Genomic DNA, 11,330 nt, shown 5'->3' on the forward strand with positions numbered 1-11,330 from the left:
CCCAATGAAATGCAGCGAGGCCGGATGGGCTGGCCAATCAGGAACGGCCAGGGGGCGGGGCCCGGGGCGACGCTCAGACCCGGGAACCCCGGGGGCGGGGCCGCGCTCTGCCCGCGCGCGGAGGCCCCGCCCCGGCCCGAGTCCTCGCTGTCAAACGGGGCGGCTGCGGGCGCGGGGCGCGGGGCGCGGGGCCGGGGCGCGGGGCGCGGGGCGGCTGCGGGCGCGGGGCGCGGGGCGCGGGGCCGGGGCGCGGGCCGGAGCGAGGCGGGGCGCGGCCGTGGTCGCCGTGCGCGGGGCAGCGCCGTGTGCCTCCGCCCGGCCGGCCCCCGGGGCGCGCGGGCTGCAGCGCTCCGGGGGACGCGGGCCCGCGGCGCGGGCATGGGCGCCTAGCGGAGGCGAGCCCGCGGGCCGGCCCATGCTGCCCTGCTTCCAGCTGCTGCGCATCGGCGGCGGCGGCGGCGGCGACCTCTACACCTTCCACCCCCCGACCGGGGCCGGCTGCACCTACCGCCTGGGCCGCAGGGCGGACCTGTGCGATGTGGCCCTGCGGCCCCAGCAGGAGCCCGGCCTCATCTCCGGGGTCCACGCGGAGCTGCATGCCGAGCGCCGGGGCGACGGCTGGAGGGTCAGCCTGGAGGACCTGAGCAGCCAAGGTGAGCAGCGAGCCCGGCCGCGAGCCCCCGAGCGCCCGGCCGGCGGACCCTCAGGGGCGTCCAGCTCCACGGCCGGGACCTCAGCCCGCGCTGACCCCGTCCGCAGCTGCTGAGGGGCTCAGCCTGCCTGAATCGTGGGGGTCACGCGTTGGAGTGGCCTCAGGAGGGCTTGGGGCCGGGTCGCGCCCACCGCTTCTGGTGGAGCCTCAGGCCTGTCTTGTTTCTTGAGGTGGGGCTCGGAAGGCTCGTTTCGGTTCTGGGGTCCCAGGGGTGCGGTTTACCAGCCAGGCGGTCTGTGTGCGCTGAGTGTAGGTGGGCCCAGGCACTGCCCTATTCCAGAAGAGGAAAAGGAGGCGCAAAGAGGCTCAGAAGCCTGTCCACACTGGCAAGTGGTGGAGCCGGGCTGAGCTGAGACACGGAGGGTGGGAAGAGCCTTCCCTCGCGGGCTCCCCAGCTCCCAGGGAGCCCTTGAGCAGAGGCCGACGGGGGCCAGCTCGAAGGCCTAGATTTCCCCGCAGCTGATTCTGCCGTTTCTTTGGTTTTTCCTGTTGTTCTCCGTCTGTCTGGTGCCGGCCACAACAGGGACCTTGGTCAACAATGTCCGAATCCCAAGAGGTCACAGGCTGGAGTTGAGCGATGGTGACCTCCTGACCTTTGGCCCCGAGGGGCTGCCGGGAACCAGCCCCTCCGAGTTCTACTTCATGTTCCAGCAAGTCCGAGTCAAGCCTCAGGACTTTGCTGCCATCACCACCCCCCGGTCGAGGGGAGAAGAGGGGGCCGGGGGTGGCTTCCGGCCCATGCTGCCCTCCCGGGGGACCCCACAGAGGCCCCTCAGCACCCCAAAGTCCACACTGATCCTCAACTCCATCGGCAGCCTCAGCAAGCTCCGGCCCCAGCCCCTCACCTTCTCCCGGAGCGGGGCTGGGCGCGAGCCTCAGGGCTTGTCCCTGCCCACCCCCCATGGGGAAGCGGGGAGCCCACCTTCCGCCCCGCCCCCGGCTCCCAGAAACCGGAGGAAATCGGCCCACCGAGTGCTGGCGGAGCTGGAAGACGAAAGGGGGTCCCCCGAAAGCCCCCCACCCGAGCACACAGAGCCCAGGAAGAAACTGCGCGGAGAGAAGTCACCGCTGACGCCCAGCGGGTGAGTGGAGGGCCCCCTGCTCAGCTTTCCATGGCCTTTGGGTTCCTTTTTAGAGGCTGGGGGGCCCCCTGCTTGCGGGGTGCGGATGGGAAGAGGTGGACAGAGGTGCAGGAGGTGTGAGTGGCCACCCCTGGTCAACCAGAAAGCACGAGGCAAGGGGGTGAGCAGATCCCAGGTGCCTGCCTGCCATGCGCCGCCGGGCCAGCGGGTGGGGAATCTCAGGGACTGCTGTCTGGGCCCACCCCACACTTCCTGGGTGTCTAGAGAGTTTATAGGTCGACTACAGGCTCTCAAGGAGCTCCCAGTTCCCCCTGGGTTCTCCAGGGGCAGTTCTAGGCTCCTGCTGCAGGTTTCCAGTGACCAGGTTTTGTGTCTCCCCCTCAACTTCCTTCAGAAATCGTCGTGGGCGTCCTCGGAAGCACCCGGCTAGCACCCCTGCGTTTGGGGGCGGGGAGCCGTGTGCAGCCCCTCGCTGCCGCCTGCCCCAGGAGGAGCCGGTGGCCTGGGTTCAGTGTGATGGCTGTGACGTTTGGTTCCACGTGGCCTGTGTTGGCTGCAGCTTCCAGGCTGCCAGGGAGAAGGACTTCCAGTGTCCAGGCTGCCGTGCTGGCTTGCCGACCTGAGGCCTGCCGGCAGGGCTGAACCTCTGGACCAGGGACACGGGGGCACACAATGCCTTCCCTTCCCAGGAGGGAAGGACTCCAGGGAAGCAGGATCCACGGCCACGGAACAGGCCATCCCAGCCAACATGACCCAGGAGGCTGGTTTCCTGTAAAGCTGTTGCCTCCAGGAGGCAGGCCAGTGAGCTGGGAATTCCGCTTGCTTCTGGCTGTGGAGGCTTGTGGCCAGGGACAGGAGAGCGTCCATCACCTGCAGAGGCTGTGCCTGAGGACTCAGAATTTGGGCCAGTGGGTTCCTAAATGTCCTTAATGTACCAACCCCCTACAGGACTCTGGGAAAACCTGGGCCACGGCCCCCAAACTTCCTTAGACTGTGGCTAATCCTGCCTGATCATGAAGCAGTTTTTGAGAACTTTGAACTTCCGGCTTCTGTTTCTAAATAAAGAATGAGGCAGCTTCTTTCACCCCTGGGTGTTTATTCTTGGGGCCTGATACCCCTTGCTTCCCAATGCTTGAGTATGGACCCTCGCAAAGGTCTGAAAAACATTCTTCAGGTGAAGGGAATGCTTGGCACAAAAAAAATGCATTTGCTCAGAAACAAATATAAAGGATAAACTGGAGGTAAGGGACAGAAAAGAATAAAAATTAAAAAAACGGGTCACTGCCCTTAAAACAAGGTAGCTGGGTGGTGGAATTTTCAGGCTTCACCTTGCACCAGCTGGAGCTGATGCTGACCTACAAGAGTAGGCAGCCTAACCTGTGTTTGGGGTACGTAGTTTTCTATAAGCTTCACGCCAGCAAAGATGCTATCAAAGCATCAAATATTCATTTCAACCTGCAGATCCATCCCCTCTGTCCTCACTGAAGGCACCAACCCAGTGAGTGGCAGCACCGGGACTAAAACGTGAGGATTTGCTGGGTCTCTTTGACAGAGCAAACAAACACCTGAAGCAGAAAGAATGGGCCCTTATAGCAGCAAACACCACGTGGTGTTTATGACTGGAGTGATGGTGTCCCAAAATTTAATATAAAGCCGCCTAGGACTGTACAGCAGGAAGGCAGGCTCCTTGTCCAAGAGCCCTCTACAAACAGAAGTGGGTTCTAAGCCCAGCTTTCCCGCTGATTGTGTGGCCACGGGCCTCTTGTGCACCCCTTGGTTTCCACGTGGCCTCTTGTGCACCCCTTGGTTTCCAGACACTTGAGCAGGGGAGTTACTATCTGGCATCGGGTGTCCCCACTGCCATCACCTCCTTCAGTAACTGCAGGAGAAGGAGCCAGACAAAATGATCAATCTACCGTGCCCCGGGATTCTTTATTGAAGAACAAAGTAATGACTGGTGTGAGGATTAAAATCAAGAGCATCATTCAATGTCACCTTCCCAACAACGGGTTTCCCCAAAACCCCTCTGCCCCCACCCTTTGTGGTCCCAATCCCTTCCTCGGTGAATTTAGAATTTAATCCCAGAACCCAATTACAAGGTTGCAAACCCAGGGTGCCATTTCTCCAGCTCCCCTTCTCCTCCTGCCCCAGCTCCCGGGAAGCTCCCGCACCTCAGCTGGAATGCATGGGAGAGCCCAGACTGCCCACCTGGACAGAGGGGAAGGCTTCCCCCTCTGGGAAAGGGACAGAGGAGTACAGGGCAGCGAAGTGAGGGCCCCCGTAGCCCGGGGCCCCGAAGTGGGGCCCTGGTGCCAGAGGAAAGGACACGGGTGCCCCTGGGAAAGGAGAGCCGGCAGCCTCGAATTCCTCCCGCTGTGGACAGTCACTGCTCGACCGCTTGCCCTTCTGGCGCCGGTTACAGAACCACACTCGGACCACCTGGAGAGGACAAAGGAGCACATCAGACGCAGCGGCTTGGCCGTCTCCCCCAAGCTCACCGTCGGGGAGGGGGGGCGGTGCTCACGTCCTTCTCCAGCCCGAGCTGCTGGGCGATGTGGCTGATCTGCTGCAGCGTGGGCTTTGGGCACTGCAGGAACATGCTCTCCAGGTTGCCCCTCACTCTGTTCTCGATGCTCGTCCGCTTTCTCTTCCGGGCCTGCTGCAGGAGGGTCTCCGTTTTGCATATCTGGGCCGATGAGAAGGGGAGGGCCTGCTTAGCAGCGGCACCTGGGGCCAGCAACGCCGGAGCCAACCGTGGGGGGGGCCCGGCCGGGGGTGCGCCCGGCTCGCCCCACCCTCCCTTCGGGGCTGGGGCGCCCTCACCTCCTGGAGGTTCTCGTTGCTGTCCGCCTCCTCCACCCACTTCTGGAGCAGGGGCCGCAGCTTGCACATGTTCTTGAAGCTCAGCTGCAGGGCCTCGAAGCGGCAGATGGTCGTCTGGCTGAACACCTTGCCTGCGAGGCCGGGGAGAGAGGGGCAGTGGGGCCGCCACCCTGGGCCGCAGTGGGGCCGCCACCCAGGCCCTCGTGGCCCCGTCCTCCTGCGGGCCCAGGTGCCCCCAGCCCCGCCCGCCTTCCTGGGGGACCCACCGAAAAGCACCCCCAGGGTGAGCCCCACGTCGGCCTGGGTGTACCCCAGCGTGATGCGCTTCTGCTTCAGGAGCTTGGCAAACTGCTCGAGTTCCTTCTGCAGGGCCTTGATGTCCTGGGCCTGAGACAAAGGAGCGCGGCTAGAACAAGCACCGGCCTCCCGCCCGGCCCGGGGCCCCCGGACCCCGGAGCCCGGAGCCCAGCTCTCCCCAGGACTGCGCCAGGCCGGGCCGCCCGCGAGGGGGGCGCCTCGGGCCCTGCCTCCCGGAGCCCGTGGGCGCTTTGAGCCAGGTGTTACCCCCCGTGCTCGAAGGCTTTGGGGACCAGAAAACAGAGCGCCACGTCTGCCTCCAAATTCACTGTTCTCTCCCTAACGTGCATCAAGGGTCCATGAGCTGACACAGGTATGAGGAGACGATACACTAGAGAGCAGGTGTCGTAATAGGGAAGAATCGAAACACGAATAAAGCAAAAAAGGGGAAAAAAAGATTCTAAACAAGAGCTAAGGATAAAGTGCTCTGTAGATAGTCAATCCTTGTTTTTTAAAAATCGGACTATTCCTCATTTAATTAACAAGGCATGGTAATTAATTCAGCCAGCTTCTGTGCAAAGTAGACCAAAATAATGATCCAGTACATTAGCAAAGCAGGCTAGGGGATTAGAGTAGAAAAGATGACAATTCATGTAAGACAGCCAAGGAAGGTAACATTTGATCTGGAGAAAGACTATTCTAGACAGGCCAGTGTGAAGGCCTGCCCGGGACCGTGGCAGGTGGGTTTGTGGCAGCAAGGCCAGTCATAGAGCGGCTGGAGCAGGGCCAGGGGCTGAGGAAAGGGGGGCCTGAGCAGGGGGTCAGGTGCATGGCAAGTGTGGCTCTGTCCCCCACCACTGACGCCTTGAGGGTACGGTGGCTTGGGACTGGGGCCAGCGGCCACCCAGAGACCAAGGAGGCACAGCCCTGCAATTCTTAAGGCAGTGCTTTTGGGGTGATCTCCGGTCCCAACTTCTGCTCTGCCGAAGGACCCTCAGCTGTCCCCTCCTTGCCTTTGCAAATCCTATTTTGAGGTTTTGGAGTAAAGTAATCCCATCTCAAATTCTTGCTTCACCACTAGCAGCTAAGACCTGTGAAAACAGGCTAATACCTGCCCTAGAAGACTCCAAGGCCACCAATGAGTTAAAGAGCTAATACCGCCCTTGGAGACCGTGGCCGCTAATGAGTTAATAAGTATGAACCGGCGCAAGGCCAGGAGCTTAGGAAGTGGTCCACACTGGGCAGCCGCTGCCTCCCCGGCCCAGCAGCCAGCTCCCGGGTCCGGGCCCACTTCTCCAGGTCCGCAGGCCGCACACTTGACCTCTAATTGCTTGCACTTGTTTTTTCAGAGGACGGACGCACATCTTTAAGAGCAGGGCTGCCCAGAAGGCTTCAACCCCTCTGCAAACTTTTCCGCAACTTAAGGAATTGAGGCTGAACTCCATCAACGTTGAGAACTTTTGCACGACCGCCCCAGGGCAGAGGCAGAGGGCAGACCAGAGCGGAACTCACTGGGGTAAAACCTGATTCCACACCCAAAGAGCTCCCATCAATCCAGTCACACCCTCAACCTCCAGAACAATAACGGCCTCCAGAGCAAACAGCCGGCTGTGTCCTCAGGCCAGGCCGAGCCCCCGGCCACAGGCCTGCCGTGTGATAAGGATCATCCTCAATGCCGGCCGAGGGTGGGAGAAGGCTCCTCGGCCCGCGCAGCCCCGTGCTAGGTGTGTGCCGGGTCAGCTTGACAGGGCTGGTCGGCCATGGCACCCCTCGCCCCGCGCCCCCCTGCAGGCCGGCTCAGGTCCCCACCTGGACGCTGCCCCCAGGCCCGCCCGCAGAGCCCCGCGCCGCCCGTCAGCCCGCCCACCCGCTCCCCTCGGGGGCTGCAGGCGACCACCGCCCCCCGCCCGGCCCCTGCCCGGCCGTCACTTGCCTCCTCGGGGTTCTGTTCCAGCTTCTCCTTGTCCAGCTTCGCCGCTCCAGGGTCCGCAGCGTGGGGCTCGGGGGAGGCCCCATCGGGGCTGCCCTCGGCCCCAGCCGCGCCCTCGGCCGGCGCGAGCTCCAGGCCGCCCTGAGGCAGCAGCCCCACTCCCACCTGGGGCCCGCAGAAGGCTGCCCCTCCGCAGAAGTCGTAGGGCGGGGGGCACGGGGGCAGCCCCCACACCTCCGCGCCCGGCCCGGCCCCCGGCCCGGCCCCCGGCCCGCCGGGAGGGCCCTGGAAGCCCAGCCAGGCCCGGGGGTCGACCCAGCCGGCGGCGGCCTCGGGCCCGGCAGGCCCCTCGCCCCCCCCGCCCGGTGGCGGCGAGAAGGCGAAGTCCGGAGCCAGGTGTCCCGCCATGGGGAGCACGGCGCCCCGAGCCGGGGCCTGCTGGAGTGAGGGCGCTTCGAGGCACTGCTCCACACCTCCTCCCTCCCCGACCCCACCCACCAGCCTTGACCCCTGGCCCCGCCCCCTGGACGGGTGGGGTGGGAGAAACTGAGGCGGAGGTGCCTGGGGAGGGAGCTCCCGCGGCGGCCCTGGGGGCCGTGCTGCAGGGCCCCTCCCGTTCCCAGCGAGCTGCTGGGAGCATCTTGGCGCTGTCGGGGCCCTACCCCCCTCCACGCTCTTTAGTGACCCCTTCTCCAAAGACCCCCGGCCCTGGCCCCCAGGAGCCCAGCCACCTCGGCTCACGTACAGGGCGCTGCGTGCTGAGGTCTGCGGGGACCACCCCTCAATTCACACCGGCGCCCAGGCCTGCCGCCCCCTCCTGCCCCCACGCCCTCTTCAGAAATCCAGGCTTCCAGGCAGACGCCCCCCACCCGGACCTCCCCGCCCTGCCGTCTTCCTAAACCCATCTCGAGGGCAGGCTGCCAGGCGCCCTGGCACCCGCCCACCCCTCAGCCTTCAGCTCCAGGGTCTCCTCTAAGCCTCGGGGGACCCCACGTCTCCTTGCCGGCCAAGGCCCCGGGCGCACCACATTGGTCCAGACAGGAGCCAGGCTCTCGGCCCCCTTGGTGGGCCCACTCGGGGCTCTGGCTCCCCGCAGGGACCTGGGAGGGGAAAGCCGAGGAGGGCGTTGAGAACAGAACTCCTGGGTCTGTTCTCCCGCCTCCGCGGCTCGAGCCCCAGCCCCGGGCCCTGGGTGGGGAAAGCTAGGAGAGCAACTGCACCTGACTTCAGGTTCAAAGCAGCCCGGGAGGGCCTGGGGGAAGGGGCCGGACAATGGCCTTGGCTGGACAATCCGGGTCCCCAGAGGGGGCAGCTCTAACCCTAAACAAGTGCTCGACCCTTGAATGGGCCTGATGGCTCCCCTGGGGACAGCTTCCTGCCCTGCAGCCTTCCAGCCCCCAGCCCCTCTCGCGGAATCCCCTCCGAGCGGCTAAAAGGAGCTCCGGCAACCCCCTCCCCAATCCCCCCAAAGACTGAGCCTCTTCAGACAGCCCGAGGCCCCCCGCGGGGACCGCGGCATCCTGCTCCTCGCTCGGCGTCCGCACGTCTTCCACCCCTCCCCCAGGCCCCGGGCCGCACTGTTTTGGGGGGCTGCAGAAAGGTGTGAGGGTCCCGGGCTACCACTTGACCATTTGCAAAACAGCCCTCGGCCAGCCCGTCCGTGCAGGATGTCTGTCCCTCTGCTCCCGAAATCTGCCCTGAACGGCGGCCGCTGGGTGAATTAGAGATGGGGGGGGGGGGCTGCGGACCTGAGCCCCCCACTGCCTGGAAGGGCAGGGTTGGCAGCCTGGGACACGGGCCTGGCCGGTTCAAGGCATCTCCTCCCCTGGGCTGTGGGGGGCTGGGGGCTGCGGGCTGCAGGGGGCTGTGGGGGGCTGGGGGCTGCGGGGGAATTGGGAGGGGGCTAGGGGCTGCGGGAGCCTGGGGGGCTGCAGGCTGCAGGGGGCTGTGGGAGACTGGGGGGCTGCGGGGGAGCTGGGGAGGCTGTGAGGAAGTTGGGAGGGGACTAGGGACTGGGGGCTGGGGGCTGCAGGGGGCTAGGGGCTGCGGGAGCCTGGGGGACTGCTGGGGAGACTGGGGGCTGGGGCTGCAGGAGGCTGGGGGCTGGGGGCCTCTGGCTGTGGCCAGGCTGGCCACTCCCTTCCTGGTGGGATCTTCTGAGAGTCTTTTTATTTCTTCCTCTGAGTGTGTCGGACTTGGCCGTGTCCTGAGCCCACCGGGTGCACCGGCTGCAGCGTCTCACCCTCTCCGGGGGCGTGGGCTCAGTCCGGGCCGGGTAGACCGGGGCCCGAGGGGGAGGAGCGCTTTGGAGCGGGAGGGGCCTCCATCCACTCCCGCGCCGGGACCAGCCATCACCGCGCCTTTGTCATGCATCGCTCTGCCGTCTGCCGAGGTGACGGCTCCGGAGGAGGGGGAGGGGTGGGCCCGGGACGCGGCTGAGCCCCAGCACCCCCCCCCCGGCTCCACGGCCCAGCCCCCCGCCGGTGCGGAGCGCCCGCGGCCCCGAGCCCGCCCCGGCGTGCCCGCTGGCTGGTAGGGTCGTTTGCAGACGCTCTGTGGAGTGTATCTGCTTGGGGTGGAGGAGCATCAGGTGGGGGAGCGGCAGAGGAGGTCTGGACGCCCGGGGCAGGTGAGGGCCCCCCCGCACCCCGACTGGCTGCGCGGCTGCGGGGAGGTGCGGCGGGCGCCGTGCTGCTGTCGCCTGCCGCCCCCACCTCGAGGGGCTTGCTGTCAGGCGGGCAAACCAGCCGGAAGGGCCCGGAGGAGGAGCTCCGCGGAGCCTTGCTCCAGACCAGGTGGACACCACCCGCTGACCCCTGGGTCTGAAGCCAACGGGAGGACAGACTCAGGCCCTGACCACCGACGCCTCAACTCACACCTCCCCCTGCTCGCTGTGGGCAGCGCCCCACCTCTGAGCAGCACCCCACCTTTGTAGACCAGTGCCCCACCTCTGTGGACCAGCACCACACCTCTGTGGGCAGCACCCCACCTCCAGGCCAGCACCCCACCTCTGTGGACCAGCACCCCACCTCTGTGGGCAGCACTCCACCTCCAGGTCAGCACCCCACCTCTGTGGACCAGCACCCCTCCTCTGAATGGCACCCCGTCTCTGGGCAGCACCCCACCTCTGTGGACCAGCACCCCATCTCTTTAGGCAGCACCCCACCTCTGGGGACCCCACCTCTGGTCAGCACCCCACCTCTGGCAGCGCCCCACCTCTGGGCAGCACCCCACCTCTGGGCAGCACCCCACCTCTGTGGGAAGCACCCCACCTCTGGACCATCACCCCACCTCCGGGCAGCACCCCACCTCTGCGGGTAGCACCCCATCTCTTTAGGCAGCACCCCACCTCTGCGGGTAGCACCCCATCTCTTTAGGCAGCACCCCACTCTGGGGACCCCGCCTCTGGGCAGCACCCCACCTCTGGACCATCACCCCACCTCTGGGCAGCACCCTACCTCTGTGGACCCCACCTCTGGGCAGCACCCCACCTCTGGGCCAGCACCCCATCTCTTTAGGCAGCACCCCACCTCCGGGCCAGCACCCCATCTCTTTAGGCAGCACCCACCTCTGGGCACCCCACCTCTGGGCACCCCACCTCTGCGGGTAGCACCCCATCTCTTTAGGCAGCACCCGCCTCTGGGCAGCACCCCACTTCCGGGCCAGCACCCCATCTCTTTAGGCAGCACCCCACCTCTGCGGGTAGCACTCCATCTCTTTAGGCAGCACCCACCTCTGGGCACCCCACATCTGGCCTCCGTCCTCCTGTCCCTGCCCACCTTCTACCCCTTCGAGGCCTGCCTCTCTCCCCAGCCCAGACAGGAGCCGCCCGAGTATGTGTCTGCCGGCAGGCCCAGGGGCAAGGCGGGGCCGGCTGGAGGCCCGGGTGAGGAGCTTGTCCAGGAAGCCCTGGGCCGGACTGGGCTCCCCATGGAAGGCGGGGCTGCACCCCGTGGAGAGTGGACAGTGGGAAGGGCAGCGCATCTCCACAGGACCTCGTCCAGGCTCAGTGTCCAACTCCAGCCCTCCCATGCACATCGCACCTGTGTGTCCAGCCCTCTCTTGAGCATCTTGACTTAGGGTCCCACATCACCCCAAATCCAACACGTCCAGAACTGAGCACATGTGTGTCTTATTGTTAGGAGGCACTGGGGATTGAACCTGGGACCTTACAAGGTGCAGCAGGCGCTCAACCACTAAGCTTCGACCGCTCTCTGAGCGTGTCCTCTTGACCCTCATCATGGAGCAACCTGCCCCTCCTCCCGTAACCCTGGTGTGGCATTGCCTGCGGTCGCGCGGCTACTCAGGCAGAAGTGGGCTGCAGGTGGGAGTCACGCCGCAGTGGCAGCCTATGGCAGCCTCTTGGCGCAGACCCACGAAACCGCCCCAGAGGTCACGGAACGGAGGCCAGGCACGGCCCGCTCTGCTATGCTCTGCGCCACATCTCCACCGAGAGTGGGGCTGCAGGGACCAGGACACCTGCGTG

General features: G+C 65.5%; 2 protein-coding genes across 2 annotated transcripts; one reads left to right on the forward strand and one right to left on the reverse strand.

Moving 5' to 3' along the window:
- Positions 1 to 325: 325 nt before the first annotated feature.
- TCF19 (transcription factor 19) lies at positions 326 to 2,878 on the forward strand. Its single transcript, XM_004485005.4, has 3 exons — positions 326 to 653; positions 1,236 to 1,794; positions 2,189 to 2,878. The coding sequence occupies exons 1-3, from the start codon at positions 416 to 418 to the stop codon at positions 2,415 to 2,417; spliced, it is 1,026 nt and encodes a 341-aa protein (XP_004485062.3). The 5' UTR covers positions 326 to 415; the 3' UTR covers positions 2,418 to 2,878.
- A 1,020-nt stretch (positions 2,879 to 3,898) lies between these two features.
- Positions 3,899 to 7,252, reverse strand: POU5F1 (POU class 5 homeobox 1). Its single transcript, XM_004457852.3, has 5 exons — positions 6,848 to 7,252; positions 4,884 to 5,004; positions 4,618 to 4,748; positions 4,319 to 4,480; positions 3,899 to 4,233 (listed from the first exon to the last, which is right to left on the reverse strand). Exons 1-5 carry the CDS (start codon positions 7,250 to 7,252, stop codon positions 3,967 to 3,969), a joined length of 1,086 nt encoding a protein of 361 aa, XP_004457909.1. The 3' UTR covers positions 3,899 to 3,966.
- Positions 7,253 to 11,330: the final 4,078 nt, after the last annotated feature.

The sequence above is a fragment of the Dasypus novemcinctus genome, chromosome 22 (genome assembly GCF_030445035.2).
Source record: "Dasypus novemcinctus isolate mDasNov1 chromosome 22, mDasNov1.1.hap2, whole genome shotgun sequence".
Taxonomy (NCBI): Eukaryota; Metazoa; Chordata; class Mammalia; order Cingulata; family Dasypodidae; genus Dasypus; species Dasypus novemcinctus.

Coding starts and splice junctions, on each gene's coding strand:
- POU5F1 (XM_004457852.3), bottom strand. CDS start 7,252: ATGGCGGGACACCTGGCTCCGGACTTCGCCTTCTCGCCGCCACCGGGC. Junction 4,749..4,883: donor CACCCTGGGGGTGCTTTTCG/GTGGGTCCCCCA, acceptor CCGGCCTCGCAG/GCAAGGTGTTCAGCCAGACG. Junction 4,234..4,318: donor AGCTCGGGCTGGAGAAGGAC/GTGAGCACCGCC, acceptor TGTCCTCTCCAG/GTGGTCCGAGTGTGGTTCTG.
- TCF19 (XM_004485005.4), top strand. CDS start 416: ATGCTGCCCTGCTTCCAGCTGCTGCGCATCGGCGGCGGCGGCGGCGGC. Junction 654..1,235: donor GGAGGACCTGAGCAGCCAAG/GTGAGCAGCGAG, acceptor CGGCCACAACAG/GGACCTTGGTCAACAATGTC. Junction 1,795..2,188: donor TCACCGCTGACGCCCAGCGG/GTGAGTGGAGGG, acceptor AACTTCCTTCAG/AAATCGTCGTGGGCGTCCTC.